Source organism: Apus apus, chromosome 2 (assembly GCF_020740795.1).
Source record: "Apus apus isolate bApuApu2 chromosome 2, bApuApu2.pri.cur, whole genome shotgun sequence".
In the NCBI taxonomy this organism is placed as follows: domain Eukaryota; kingdom Metazoa; phylum Chordata; class Aves; order Apodiformes; family Apodidae; genus Apus; species Apus apus.
In genome coordinates this window covers 119,617,150-119,633,462 of record NC_067283.1, presented here as the reverse complement: position 1 = coordinate 119,633,462, position 16,313 = coordinate 119,617,150, and the positions used below count along the sequence as shown (strand labels likewise).

At 38.1% G+C, this 16,313-nt stretch overlaps 1 protein-coding gene across 2 annotated transcripts in view; it reads right to left on the bottom strand.

Moving 5' to 3' along the window:
• Positions 1-16,313, bottom strand: part of NKAIN3 (sodium/potassium transporting ATPase interacting 3) — a 362,324-nt gene that overhangs the window by 177,252 nt on the left and 168,759 nt on the right. For both annotated transcript variants that reach the window (XM_051610729.1, XM_051610730.1), the window contains exon 2: positions 7,002-7,139. In XM_051610729.1, coding sequence (XP_051466689.1) covers positions 7,002-7,139 — 138 coding nt within the window. The remainder of the gene's footprint in view (positions 1-7,001; positions 7,140-16,313) is intronic.

Sequence of the window (16,313 nt, the reverse complement as noted above, 5' to 3'; positions counted from 1 at the left end):
TTCAAGAAGGAGGAATCCTATCTCTCTAGGAATGAAATTTCTCATTACAATAACAGTAAAGGTTCCTGATCTGCCAGGCCAAGCCAGATCTGTTAACTGCCTCATTCTGTCCCATAGGCATTAGTGACAACTGGACCAATGACCACTCTGAAACCATGCAGGCAAAAAACTCTGAGCAAAAGACAGCAAAAGCAAGTAAGAGTAATTAGGAAACATCAGGGTTCTGGTTATATATGCCATCTTAATTTTTCTCTTTTGTGGATGTGCAATATAATGCAAATGTTAATTAAATCATCATAGGTATCTTTTTTTTCAGAGACCCTGCCTTCCTTAATACATTTTATGAACAGCTAACTCCATACTTTTTCTTGGTCATTCAGACTCTGCTCTGAAGGCACAATATTAATTTCCTCATGAGGTTTTCTAAAATGGTCATCATTGCAATGTCTAAAAGCTGCACAAACACTAATTTATTTTATGTTATAAGGGAATGATACAGCTCTCAGAATGCAAATGATGTTCTGATACATGAAGTGATTACATTCAGAAGTATTCATTCACTATAGGCATCCAACTTGAGATGCTTAAGACTTAATTTTTCTGAACAATTGGGGTTCTACAGTATTTTATAAGCTCCGTGTCCAGCTCCCTATGGCTGAGCATTCAGCACTTTTGCAAATCAGACCACAAGGCCTTAAGACAAAAACTTAGAATGCAAGGTGAAAGGAAAACACATGAGAAATTAGTGATTCTGTGTCAAAAAATGTTTAAGTTGCTGAGAGCAGGGATAAAACTCAGCTATCCAGCACAGCCTAAACAACATAAGCAATCCTTTTATTCTTGCTGTCACATGCCTCATTCTTCCTATGTTTTCTGTTTTATGCAAACCAAGCTTTTATTCTATAGCAACTGTTACCAGAAACCCCCCAAATGTCTGTCCTTTCTACTAAAACTGAGGTGCCCCTAGAAACTGATATGCATCCACACTGTTCAGTATTGCAAGTATATAAAAGGATCACATTACGATTGCACAGGACGGCAATCACATATTCTTCATTCTGATTGTTTCTTCCTGAAAAATATTGTACTACTTTCTGAACGTGATTTACATAAACGTATATGTATGTACCTTCAAGGTTAAAAAAAACCCACAACAACAATATTCTATTATGTGGCATCACACTAACACCTGCTTGGGTTTCTATGCGAGGCTTAACTGTTGTATCCATTAAGAAGATCTCTCCTTTGAGCTAGCTGAGAAACTGTCTCCAGTCCTGCATGGTTGTCCTTTGTGTGAAGGGACAACAGGCAGGGGAAGGTGCCATGCATTCTGGCAGACATTTGCAGTTAATGGAGGAGTGGTTAGGGTCTGAACATCAGGTTTAAACTGATATTCAGGGTTCATTTCCCTCCAATGGCACCTTACCTAACTTGTTTCATGACCTCACCTGCCATTCAGCCTCTCCTGCCCCATGTCCTGTACACTACCCTGACGGTCCTGCTGTGTCTGCTCACTCTTACCGCCCACACTCGGCAATTCCTGCCCTACCTCTTTTACCAGCCACATTCAGTCCTCTCTGGCTCATGCTCAGCAGCACAACCCTCACCATATCTGGCATGGAGAAGGAATTTTCCATACAGGTTGAATCAATAAAAAAGGAGGGGTTTGAGGGTGGTTTTTTTAATAGCCTATATGAGGCACTACTTAAAAATCACATTTTCCTGTAACATATTCGTCCTTCTGCAAGGACACTCATGATAATCTTTGTGGATTTTTCCCCATGTATACTTTCTTGCATTTGGACTTTTGCACCAAGGATTGTATACTCTGTGGTGTGAGGAAGCATTTTGAGTCTTATATGTTATGTGGAGACAGAACTTGCTAAACCTTAGAGGTTAAATGTCTATTAAATTATTGCTGAACCCAGTAGGTTCCTTTCAGATGCCTTTTCTTAATGCCAGCCTCTCTAGAATAGTGATATATCTATACCTTTTTTGAGTCTACAGGTCATATTGAAACCAATGCAGAGATACTTTCACATACCAGTGAAATGCAACCACTTCTAGAGTTAAATCATTGATATTAGATGGGCACAATGTCACAAAAAGAAGGCATTAAGGAAAAATGCAAAGGATGGCTTCTTAAGCTGAAAGTAAGAGAAAAAAGGGAAATTTCTAATTTTGAATACCACAAGGATTGTGGGAAAAATTAACTTTAATGAATAAACTATCTCAAGTGCATATTTAATCTGAAGTGAAGCACCACCTCTGGCAGTGTCTTGGCATTAGGGGAAATGAATATTGGCTTAGGGATACTTGAGGTAAAGGCAGCAACTACTGAGTCACAAGACTGTTTTCCTGTAATACCTGGCTGTGCCTCAGAGGCATCAGTACTTACACAGCCCTACGTAGTCACATCTGTGAAAGATGGCAAGGAAAGTGGCATAAATCAACACCACAGAACAGTGATAACTCAGGACTTATAAGGAAGAATATTCAAGGAGTAATTTTGGATACTTAAATATTTCACATTTTGAAATTGTGAGAGTATTTATATAGTATTTGCTCGAACACTGCAAAAAATATCCTGTATAGTTCTGTATAGCCTTTCTTTTGTTGTTTGGTTTTTTTTGTTTGTGTATTTTTTTTAAGAAACTGCCTGTTTTTCAGATGTGCATACTGCCTACACACATTATTTAATCAAACAAATAAAGGCAAGCAAAGCAGAGATTTCCACCTTATATTCCCCCTATATAAGTGTATTATTTTCAACTCCCACTGTTCATTAATACATTTATGATCAGCTTGAGGCCAGGTTTATTCAATCAAAGCTATATGACTCATCATTCAGAAGGCTTTTGAAGTCACATACCATAGGTAGGAGAGAGAGAAAAAAAACAACTTTAACAAGTATCCTGTCATCATCTTTAATCAATTTTAACAGCCTGAAATCTTGCTGGTGATAGCAAGTTCTATCAAGAAAGGAAAAGCATGCACAGGGAAATGATCACAGCAGAGCTCTGGAGCTGCATGATGGGTGTGTTACAGCATAGTTAGAAGTGAAATGTAGTTTCTTCTTCTTTGCAAATGTTGGGGTAAGTTTTAAATGAGCTAATATGGGAAAATTAAAAATTGGCTCTGCACTTTTATGTCCCCTGGGAACTTTGCACTGATTTAATCCAGCCACAAAATATCTGGTACTGAAAAATATCATATCCACTTAGTGACAGGACAAATTGTTCACAAACATTCATCTAAATTACTAATTAATACAAAACCTTTTAGAAATAATTGTTTGATTTAAACTAATTAGGACACTTGGAGTTAATGCTGTTTCTCCCTCTTTCTTTCATTCTCTCTCTGTTTGCTAGGTTTTGAGGACTCAGAAATTTATCTATGAGCAAGTGAAATTCCAGATTTATTGCAGAATCATCATCCCTATAGTCCTGTATCTGAAGGATCATAGACAGAGAACATGAGCCACTACTTTTATCTAGTTGGAATAAGAATTGTGTTCAACAGAGATGCTTCATGAGTCAGCCATTGTGTGGGAGCTCAGAGAGAGTGGAGTATTTTTTGGTAGAAAGCTCTCTGACCAAGTTTTGTATCACTCAAACTATGAAGTAAAACTAATTTATTTATTCAGACTTTTAATCTACAACAGCTATGCTTATGTTGCTGTCAAAGAAAGGACTGCAGCTTATGTAGTCATTAAATGATAAAGGTAAACTAGCTAGCCTAGGTTAAATGACAGTGGAAGACCTAGATGCATACAACTGCTTCTTTTTAATCCCTTTTTTACCGCAGCCCCCATTGAGCTCCTTGGCTTTAGGTACCTGCACAGAAAGTCTGCTCAGTTGTGCCTGCAAAACTAATCTCTTATTTGTCTGGAGTAGAGATGTGCTTCAAGTTATGGCCCTACACGTAACATATTTATTCACTTACTTTCACGTTCGTGCTGCATACTAAATTTTGAGGGGAGAGAACATGACATATGCAGCATAGGATGGCAAACTGAAAGATTTTGTGTAATTTCTCGAGCCAGGGAAACGTTCAGGCACAGCCTGTGCCTTCATTGTACAGAAGATAGATTAAAGACATCCTCTTGAGGTTACCTTAGTCAAGCTCCCCAATACATTAAGATAGAATACAATGTGGACAACTTGTGCCCAACTGTGCCAGATCAATTCTGTGTAGACGGTTTACAGAAGTAAGCTGTTACATCTGACATGATTGTCTCTGCTTCAATTTTTTATATGCCAATCAGATCACCTGCACTAGCAAAGCAGATTTCCAGGGAAGTCTTAAGGAGAACACAATGGATACTAAGCATACTTTTCCTGAAATATTTTGATACTTTTTAAGTTAAATGGGATTTAGCTTTATTTAAACAAGAAACTTCAGCAATCGAAGTACATAAAAGGACGACTCAGGTTACTTCTTTTGTCACAGTACCAAATTGTTGCTTTAATGTGGGACACCAACCATATGCAGAGATTTAGATGTGGCAGAAGGTGCAGCTGCAAACTCGGAAGCCCATGAAGCTTCTCAATGAATTTGGAGTCCAATTCACTACTCAGAGCCTGAGTAGGAATCTCTCTGCACTGTGTTTAAGTAATACTGTAATTCAGGACCCTACTGAAGATTTACATTAAACCGGATTTATATTTTAAGCAAGCAGTAAAATTTACTTCTATAACAAGTGTACTGTGTTTTTAAAGGGTTTCAGAAGCAGGAAGGCAGTCTATGTCCTTCCTGGGGAGAGATGTCTTTTGGATTCTCTCTTGCCTCAGTGAAGACAACCTGGAGCTGGCTCCCTGTTCCTGTTTCCCCTCTCACGCCTCCTCCCTTCTGCCGAAACAAGTGAAAAAGGTCAGAGAGCTAACCTACTTCTAATAAACACTAGAAAAGAAAATTGTTGTTTTTCAGATGTGTCTGTTTTGGTTTGAAAGTTTACCAAGTGGCTGAACTGACACTTGTGCTGGTGCAAATGATGGAACAGTGCATGGATGCTGGCTTGACATATTCTTTGATTTCAGCCTGAGGGTGAAGCTAAACAAGAGGCTGAACTGACAAGTTTGTAGCTTGCAAAGAGGGAAATCTTGCATCTCCTTTCCCCTCCAACTCCATACTGCTGTTCATGACTGTGCAGGCCCAACCCCTGCCTTATGCTGACCCTGGAACCCATTGGGGACCTCACAGCCAGGGTTCAGCTCACCAATCAGCAGAAAGTCTCTGCTTTTTGCTTGCTTTTTGACAGCTTAGGAGTGGAAATGGCTTACTGAAGGGTCTGATTAACTACTGCCAGAATCAGTGGAGAGGGTTTGGAGAAGTACTGACGCAGGGAGAAGAACAGTGGGAACAGGGAGGCATTCTGCTGGTGAACTACCTCTGAGGCTGGTTCCAGACAACCTCTACACTTTCACTCTTCAGACTTCAGGATTTGACTCAAACTGCTCCTACTCAACAGAGAACCTTGTTAGTAGGGATAGAAGCTGCTCTAAAGTCTTGATCTTCCCAAGTAGTAATTATTCACATCTGCTTTAGCTTGAGATCTTAAATATATGCTTAAAGTTAAATCAGAATGAGAGTTCAGTTAAATCTGAGGATAAAGTATCTTGTTTGGATGTTTCTTTAATTACAAGTTTTCTACCTCTACTTTAAAACAACTTCAATGAAATCTAAAATGTTAATTTACATTGGAAAATATCTAGAAACAGTCAACATCTGTTGTGTTTCATTTTAAAACTAAAGCAGAGCTTCCACCACTGAACAGCAGAGCTGAACCTGAGAGGCAAGAGATTTTGTTGTGCTGCACTTCAGACACCAATTTCCTATGTGATTTCACAGATGTTTACCCTCACTTGCTTCTGGTGTCTTATGTATAAAATTGAGAACATGAAGCAGAAAGGTGAGTCAACAATATATGGATATATATACATATACACTCCTGTCCAGTTCTCCAACCACAGGTAATAGACAAAAGTGCTATTATTTACATCAATCCATTTCCAATTCCTTATAGTCTGCTTATGAACTTTACCTAATGTGAGTATAAAGAACCTCAAGTGCACTTTTTGTTAAATTTTCCATTTAAGACATGGCAAAGGACTACAGGATTCAAGGCTTGACTAGAAAAGATGAAGCTTTTAAAGTATGTCTAATGAGTTTTCCCCAGTAGACATTTATTTCACTCTTTTGTAAGGGAAAAAAAGTAGTAACTTTAGCCTCTTAAAATCCATTACTGACAGCACAACTGAAATGTTCCAGACACTGCCAGGTAAAGACATAATATTTATTCATTCGGTAGAGACTGTGGGGGAGGAAAAGGGGTATTTTTTTGTTGGCAGTTTCCTTCACAGCTTTGAAACTTATTTTCTTCCTGGCTACGTTGAGAACATGGGAAAAAAAAAATAAATCTGTGAAGCTTCCAGTTACAAGCATTAGAGAGAATTTACAATAATTTAAGGTCGAGGCCATAAATACAGGTCCTGGCAAAGTTCAATGTAAGAAGAAGATTTTTTTTGAACCCATGGATCACAGGACCAAAGGATTTTCTACAATTCTCACTTCTCCCTGTTTAAGAGAAACATGTGGCTAAAGATAATCTGACCATTAACATTATTTTTTTAATGGAAATTGATTCTGCTCATCTAGTGCAAAGAGAACAACAATTTTTTTTTTTTTTTCATTTATGTATTGTCTAATTGTAGATGTTCCCATGATCCATCAAGGTATTTCATTCTTTAAATAATCTTACTAAGAGCTTGTATCACAGTCATACTTCTGGTAGCACTTTCTCTAGGTGTACCCATTCTTGATAGTTTCCCAAAATCTTAGAAATGCTACTCAATAGTCCTAAATTTGCAATAAGATATGAAGACCTCGAAAGTTTCTACAGAAATACCATCTGGTGTTTTGAAGCCAAGAAAATCCTGCTTTGTAGCGTGACAGGTTTTAAGACAAATTGTAAAAAATAACAAATGATAAATGAGACTTACCACGACTATATATCGAGGCCTAAACTGGATGGTTCCAAACAAACCCAAAATGACAACTATTATTTGTAGGAAATTTCCAAGGATAGGAGCCCATTGGAAACCAAGGAAGTCAAAGATCTGTCTCTCTAATGCTGCCAGCTGTAAGAAAACACATAAACAGAACATCCACCTTTTAATTATGGGTGAGACAAAACACTTGACATTATTCTATTTGCACCAGGCTTCACCAGGCAGAAGTAAAGCACAGCTCTGAAACGACAGTTCCTGGGTGTTGCCTTTGACAGTGTTTTAGTACACTGGTATCTGAAGATAGCTACTAGTCAGCATAGACTTCTCCTAAGGAAAAAACACTTAATTATAAGAAAATACTTGTAAAACCCTCATATAACATAAAACTACCTCTACAAACAAAACACAGACAAGTTTTATTCTATTCTTGAATGCTGGAATCTTTAAGGCTTGATAATATTCATTTACACACAAAATTTGTCTTAAACAGAGGTTCACCTAGATTAAGCAAAGCCACATGAAGCTTGCTATTGTTACTGAAGTATCATCATGCTCCCTGCCTATCCTATGCCTTACTTTTCTTAAATTTAGAGAAACTAGTCTTGAATGCAAGGTCCTCAGTCTATTTCTAAAGGAGAGAGATTTTGGCCAAAAAAGGCAGAGCAGGCCCAGAGCAACACCAGTTGTGTCTATTGGGTATGTTCCCTAGGAGTTCCCTAACGCAGGAATTAAGGAAGATTGCTGGGATCTCCTTGCTACCTGAGGCACAGAGGGAGACTCATGGACTGAAAGGCTGTAGAAAATGTTGGAAGAACTTGGAGTAATCTGCTTCAAAACCATCACACAAAAGAACTTATCTGCACTGTGGCAAAAGCTGCTAGGTTATTTGGACAAGTCCAAATCAGAAAGACATGGTGGGAGACTAATGGCTCTCCCCAATGTACTCAAAGCAGTTGGTGTGGGGAGGGATTTGGTTGAATGTGGAAACGGAGGAATTGAAAAAACATCTTTCACCCTTGCATCAGTATGTGGTTCTTAGTTAAGTCTGCATTTTGGAATGTTAAGCCAAAAAGAGTAGAAAATCCAGATTGATATTCTTCTGCAAACACATTTGCTATTCATTTTTTGCAATCCAGTCTGTTGTTCTAAAGATACTAAAGTCAGCTTTTTTAGCAGCATATTTGATGAAATTTAGACTTGGTTCAATATTTTTCCAGCCATAGCAAGACATTTTTTAGTAGCTACACAGAATCCTACTGAGAAACAACTGAGTTTCTGTGCTTGCCAGAATTTATTACAGATCTACTTGATTTTACTACATTGTTACAAACCCTAAAATTTACTGAAATATGCACTTAAAAAATTTATAACTGAGACAGATGGAGTAAGCATAGCCCTATGAATACCAAACCAAAGTATTACCATATGTGGATATTCCACACAAACCAATTCATTTTACACTTAATGGCCAGGTTTAATCCTCACTTCCAAGATGGAGTGAAGTGTCACTGAGAGAAGAATCCATCTTTTCTGTCCAAAAATAACCCTTTACACCAGTCATGAAAACCACATTCTCTGTGCTGAGGCTAATACATATGCTAAATCTAAACACTTAAATGAACAAAAGTTGAATCATCAACTTGGTGCAAGCTCCTATGTGATCAGTGTAGTTATTATGACTTTTATCAGCCAAACACCTGGCCCGATATACATAAATTAAAAATTATCACATGAGACAATTTTATTTTTTTTTACTCTTGGAAATATAAAATGTTCCTATCTGAACAGAAATAATCTTATTCTTTTATGCTGTAGGTAAAGAAGAATTTCAGGGGGAACATTATTCCCCTATGAGTGAAGCTGTTAGCTCATGTGGCATTAGCTATCTAACTTGCTTTTGTCACATTATGCCCTCTCTTCTTTTAACTTATTGTCCATCTGAGTCAATAATTAGTTTTCTTTCCTAGATATGGAAAGGGACTACAGAATTTATTGACCAAATCCGGAAAATAACATCTTTGCATGAACCTCAGATGGAATTTCAGTGCCTAGTGGAGTGGTTGTAGTATGTTCCTGAAAGTATGTGGATGTCCTAACTGGTGCATAACAATCATGACCAAGAAGTCATTGCTGTAAGGTCTTCACCTAGTACTAGATTCAGAAGCATTAGAATAATGGCCTCTTTGGAACTTCACTTGGGAAACCTCAGAATCACTTGCTTTTTCAATTACTCCCTAATGTGCCCCCTCAGGTAATTCAGGTGACCTCACATTTGGGAATACTCCTGCCTGTAGCTTTCCTAAACTACAGGACACAGCACAAGGGTGCCCCAAATCCCTTCTGTGAGATGGTAGAGAGTTAAAAAAACTCTTTGGCACAGGCAGAACTCACAGCTTATTGTATTAGCAACTGTGTACTGAGACTCCTGTCCTGCATCATGTAGGAAGACATTTATGACATCCATGACCAGAGCCAGAATCTGTTTCATTCCCATCATTAGAAAGTGAGATCTTCCAGGGTCAGCAAGGCACCCAAATAATTCACTGACCACCATTTTTCAGAGACAATGTGTCTTCTTCCTGTATCCCCAACATTACCAAGTGAGCAGAGGATGGATTTACCAAATCAGACTAGAATCCGCTTATCAGTCACCTCAGCCCTGACATTCCTTGAAATTCTCACATAAGCTACATCTTAACCTGTACCAATATATTAAATGTGTCCTATAAAGCATCCAGCATTGAAGGCAGATAGCTTAGTATCACAGCCAGTAAAGTGTTCTTGGCTCTGAAACCAGGCAGCTGTGTACAAACCATATACCTACCTACTCAAAATGGTTCCTGGGTATGGGTGAACTGTCTGGGAAGACCACTGGTCACAATGAGCCTGGTTAACATGACGGAGGACCCTAACAGCTCGCTAGCACCAACAGTGGCATGGCACTGCCTGACTTCTTCCTCAGCACATGTCAATTTGCTGGTGTAGAATTGAGGAAATTCATTCACACATATGATTCCTTGCAAAAAAATGCTGCCCTGCTCTCTTAGACATTTTCTATGTCTCTTAGACATAGGAACACCTAAAGCTGTTTGAAAAGCAAAAGCCTACAGCACAGATATGAATAATTCAGAACAGGTATGAATGAAGCTGTTTAGTGTGTGCCCCTTCTTAAATTGGTCCCTAGCAGCAATGTTTCAGAGCCATGTAAATCAGCAGCTAAAATGTCTGAAATACAGTACTGAGAAGTCAGGGAACACAGACACTCCACTTAGCCAACAGACCCATGTTAACTGGCCTGGTTCTCAGCTCATACCTAAACTGGATCAGGTACAAAGTTTACCTTCATGTAGCTCTCCTTGCGATCTGCCAAGAAAACTCAGAATACATTTAGCAGGACTGGGATCCCACCAAATAGCACAGTGGCCACCAGTATCTTCCCAAAGATTGTTGTACAAATGTGTATATGCACTGTAGGTATACATACACATAAAAAAATAATTAGTCTTTTCATGGGCTCCTGTGGTAAATGCATCCACCACAAACACAGAGAAATAAGGTTCAATTTTGTCTCCTGTTGCCTATTGAGGTATCCATTCCTTTCGTCCCACCTCCTGTTCATTAAGATATGTCATGGTTTAGTTCTATCCTTGCTCAAACCAGGACAGGATACCAAGGGGGAAAGCTTCTCCTTAAATTTGTACCACCAGTCAAAAAATAAAAGTTTGCATTTAAAGTGTCAAAAAGAGAACACAAACAGAAATATGAGGTTATGGCCTACTGCTTATTGCACTTATCCAGGAGAGTTGCTTGTATTTCTTGCCTGCAGGGCTCTTTATTTTTATATACGGTGACAGCATGTAAAATACCAAAGGAGTCCTGGGAGCAGGACACCAAACACACAGCACCATTCCTTCTCCACTAACCAGTGCTTTCACCATTGGCCTTGCAGTGAGACTTTCCTGTGCCGCTCAGCCTCATTTATTTTCCTCTTGTTGCTAACACAGAGGAATTTGTCTCATCCCTAAAGCCCACAGAATACATTAGTGGGGGAAAAAAAGCTGAAGAAAAGAAAGAGGTAGGAGGTACATCTGTCCTACTCAAATTGCTACTCTTCTAAATTATAAAACCTTCTTCTAGAAAGCACAGGTAGAAGTTAAAAAACTAATAATTCATTATAATGGCAGAGGAGACATACTAAGTTCTGCTTTCCTTACACCATGAGCAATATGCACTAAATAGAGAAAGTATCTAAGTGCTGCTCTTCCCTTGTCTAGTATTTCACCCAACAGAGTCCCCAGGCTGAGGTGAAGACCACAGACTCTTTAGCTCTGTGCAAATGAGTAGACCAGTCCCTAACCCAGCCTGTGATTCAGGTAATTCACTGTGCAGAAATCGTCAGAACAAAGGGAGGGAAACAGGTAGCTGTGCACAATCACAGGCTGTTTTTATAGAGATATGAGATGCCAGTACTACCTCTGTTTGCACAGATCCCCAGTCTCCACAGCCACAAGTGGCCACCAGACTAACCTATGTCATGTGGTGTAGTCAGAAAGGAATAGACACCGTGACAAAGACAGTTTTGCTTGGAGTTATGTGCATGTGAGTGCTTCAAAATATTGTACCAAAAACATTTTGATGATAAAGAGCCTGTTTTTCCTCACAGAGAATTTTTCTCAAGAGAATTTCTGCCTTCATTACCATTTTCTAACTCTTCCGACAACAGTGAAAAAAACTGAATCCTGAAGACAAGGCAGAGGTTCACAAAATTAGCTGACTCAACTTCTCCCATTGCTAGAAGAAAGATGTCAACTTAGCAGGGCAGAGGAGGTTGAGGCTGGAGAAGTGGAGTATGCTCGATGTCACTGGGGTCTTCTGGTGGCTTACTGTAATGTCACTTTCCTAACAAGTACATTTTGAGAGAGCTTGGCACCTCCACTATTGACAACAAAGTCTGGGAGTGTCCATCGTAAGTTGTTTACAACTAAGTTGTTTAAATACAGTTATTTAATTATTAACCTAAAAGTGGCAAGAAAACCCGAACCTTTCTTGGAAATTAAACAGGAGGGTTTCAGTTTTGCCAAATTATTAAAAATTGGGGGTCTGTTTCTAGTGAAATCTGTGTCCAGTTGCATGAAAAAAATAATGAGCACTTATGAAAACTTATCAAGGTTGATAGGAAACAACATTTTCTTATCATAACAACACTTGGAAGAGGAGATAAAATTTCTCTTATTACTGCTGCCAAAGGAGCACTTTGTTATTTAGTCATCATCATCACCGACAATCTTGTAATGTAAAGTGCACAGCTCAGGAGATGAAGACTAGCAGTAAAATGCTCTAGTGGGACTGTAGCAGATCACTTAATGGAGATGTACCACATTTGTCTTGTTCTTTTACCTCTTTGTTTCACTAAGTATTTAAAATATTTCTCATGTGCCTCTTTCTGCAGAGTACAAGAAGGTGGTACTAAATTGCAAGATGAAGCTGTATTAAAGTCTCTCTTCTTCCATGGCCAAGCACTTTTGTGTTAAGAGCAATAAAAATTTCCAGTGAGCTAATTTGTTTGAACGTTGAACTTCTTCCTCTAGATGGATCAACCAGATGTGCAACATGTTTGGAAAATCCTGAACAGATGAAATAGGGCAGCTGTTGCCTCACCACCCCATATGCTGCTTATTGTGAAGAAGTAACAAAATAAAGGGTGAGGCAGCAATCAGCAATGCTCTGTTGATGTTCCTAGTAAATAGAGAGATCAAAAATTATTTCTGAGTGCAAGCTCAAACAAATACCCCCTATGGAGTAAACCCCTCCTCTAGATGCTCAGGTCCTATTATACCTCAAAATACATATCAGAAACTATCTGAGTGATGAGACACCACAACAGAGTTCCAAAGTCAACGTTTAAAAATGAGTGTAAAAACTCAATTTTCTCTCCTGTCAGAAATCTCTTGGATAACAGTCAGGTTTATATTTTAATAGAAAAGCATTTATAAATGACACATTAGTTTGAGATTAATACATAGGTCTACAAACATAAGAAAAGCAGTTACAGGATTAAGAAACAGAAGCTTCCTTCCTTCCTGCCTGCCTGCCTTCCCAAAATAGAGAAGACCTTGGGATCAAGGTCATTTTTAGCAGTAGCCACACTTGCCTTAAACCCTGTCTTCACATTCCAGCACTATTAGGCATGTCATTACCTTTTTCTTGATGGATGTTCCACTGAGAAAACGAACCTTTTCTAGAACCTTGGGGCAAGTGAACAATGTTCACATCATACTTTTACCTTATTTTGTAGAATATGAACTTTCTCATTTAAGAGAAAAAAAGATAAAAAAGCTACCAGACTAGTCTGGATAAAACCCCAGCACTGGAGAGTAAAAGATTGACTTACAAAATACTAAAATCCAAGATTTGTAACAAAGAACTAACAGGTGAAGCAAGAAGGTTAAAAAATAATTACAAAAAAAAAGCAGTTGCATCAAAGACTGACCAGTAAAGCACAAAACGCTCTTTATATAAATTTTATACTTTTGCTGTAATTTCAGAATTTTACTGAAAAGTTTGACTTCAGTAAGAAGGAACACAAGATTTAACAGAAGAGAAATGCCAGGTTTGTAATGGAGGGAAGAACATTTAAATTGGAATTGGAAGGCTGGTGTCAGATGATTCTTTTGGCTGAATAACGCTATTTAGGAAGTTACTGTCCCTCAGCTAAAGGTTATAGCCTCCTTACCTGTGACTTACCACCTTTTAATAGAGTCTTCATAACTTCTTTGTCACAATAAAATGTTAAATTGTGACTTTAATCACTTCTTTATACCTTCAATGATGGTTAAAGCAATCATCTGACCACACAGGAGAGTCCCATTAGATTTTAATGATCTGAATTCACCTGTCTAGGTGAAATACTAGCTTTCAGGTGATTTTAAGATGATACTCCCTTCTAAAAGCTCACAAAATAAATTTATAAGATTATGTGGCATGAAGGTTATTGAATTTCAAGGAAGGTTCTGAGAAAATCTCTAACATTTATAGAAAGTTCAGTTTCATGGAGCAAAAGAGAAACTGCTAGCTGTCTGAAAAGTAATTGTCAAAGAAGAAAAAAACCTGATGATCTAATATCAGAAGTGCCTTTGCAGCATTGGTCAGATAGATATGTAATTGGCTGTCACTTGGGTAGCTGTAAGATTGGATAAAATATGATGCTAAAGAAGTATATATGCTGAAAGAGCCCAATAAAACAGAAGTAAGCCAAGGTTAGTGAAGGCCAGAGCACAGAAGAAAAAAAAAAAAAAAAAAAAGCAAGCAGTTACAACACTAAAAGCATCCTTTTTAAGAGAGTCTATGTTGTCTTTCAACAGTGAATATTACTTTTATTCATCAGCTTTTCAAGTAATGTGTAAAATATTCTGAACTAGGTAATGGTCTTTCCACCATTCCTGCAAGCAATTTATTGAATGAGTTCACAGGAAGAGGATGGTAGTGATAGTACATGATACTGCAGAAGACATAATCTTTTGGCAAAATCATTCAAAGTGAATTTTTTTGAGGAAGAGAAAAAAGAATGTGTCACCTATCAATACTTTATCAGTTGTTCTTCGATGACTGCTTAAGGAAAAAAAAACACAACAGGTGAGTAGTGAGCAGGATATGTTAATTTATTTTTGAAAGCCAGTATCCTCTACTAATGTCTCAGAATTAGATACCACTAAATGACTGGCAAAGAAAAGGGTTCTCTTCCTTAGTTCATTTTTTCCTCACCTTGACAAATATCTCTATATTTTTTAATGTCACTATTTAACATCATCAGACAGACACAAAACAAAGGTAATTTGTAAAGGAAAACTGTTTTCTACTTAGTTGTGCTAGAAAAGCCTTGCAGCCACACCAGTGATGTGCAAGAAGCTTTTGAGTGATGGATTTGATACAAGGGTGTTGTGTACTTTCACCAAACTGAGCCTGAGCCTCCGGTTTTGGCTCTGACAAAAACTCCTGCAGAAGTCCAAAGGAGCTGTGACTGTATCAAGGCTGCAGGGCTTGTCTCAGAATGGCAACAGTAAATTATTTAACAATTTCATCAGCGCGGAAGGAAGAGTCTGATAATCTTTATTCTGCAGGGTGGCCTCACTGCAGTGATATAAAAGATAGCATAAAATAGTCCCACTTCCCTGAACACTACAGGTACCAGTGTGATATACCCGAGGTTGCCTGTGACATCTGTACTGAACAGACACTATAAAAAAGCAGTTACAGTCCATGGGTACCCAAGATAGGGAAGAAGACAACTATTGTAATAAAACCCTGTAGCACCAACTCGTTTCAGCACAGTGATTTAAGATTGAATTTCAACCCTCCAATGAATCTGTAACTGATCCCTAAACACTAAAGTCAAGCCCCTTGGCTGGTTGACCTATAAAATCCTGCAAACAGCTGGAAGGAACATGCTTATAATGGCATTTCAGGCTCCCTTGGTTGTTTTATTTAAATGCCAGCATACACAGAGCAAAAGACATTGAAAGAGATGGTTATAGGTTAAAGATCTTCAAAGATTTCTATCTTATGATGAATTATAAAGTCCATGTCAAAAGATACTAAAGAAAAGGGAAAAGCAAATTAAAATTTCTCCTCTTTGTCACTATATAAAGCTACATATGCAGTGGCCTTAATCCAAAAGAAAGCCTTATTTGCCACACCATTATATTCCTTCATATCTTCAAATCATAAAGTCTCATAATTATAAGGTTCATGTTCGTGTTTTTTTCACATATCCAGTAACATCATGTACCTTTACAGGCTACCTCAATCATTGCTTAAGAAACGACGGAGTAAAGCCCTTACTGACTACCAATAGTGAGAAACAAACACTTTCACTACTACTTTGAATTCCCAGGGCATAGTAGATAAGGCAAGGAGGTAACTGGTAATACAGTGCTTGGTAACAGTGATGCTGACTAGTCCTAGATCTCTCCTAGGTTCTGACGATTATGGTATCCTGGGGAAAAAAAGAAAAAAAAAAGAAAAAAAAAAAAGAAGAAAAAAGAAAAAAAAAAAAGAAGAAAAAAGAAAAAAAAAAAAAAAAAAAAAAAAGCTGGGAAGCCTTCCTGCAGGATCCATACCCAACTCATCTCCAGAACAGATTCTGAGTGTATGAAGGATGAGAGGCTGAGATCTGAGATGGTAACCCAAACCACAAGGCATGAGATTAATTGAAATCCTTGTAAGGTAAATAGATAAAACAGTATTTAGAGCCTCTAGTAGATGAATGGCATGTTCCTTCTGGCCGAAGAACAATCTTCTATCCTC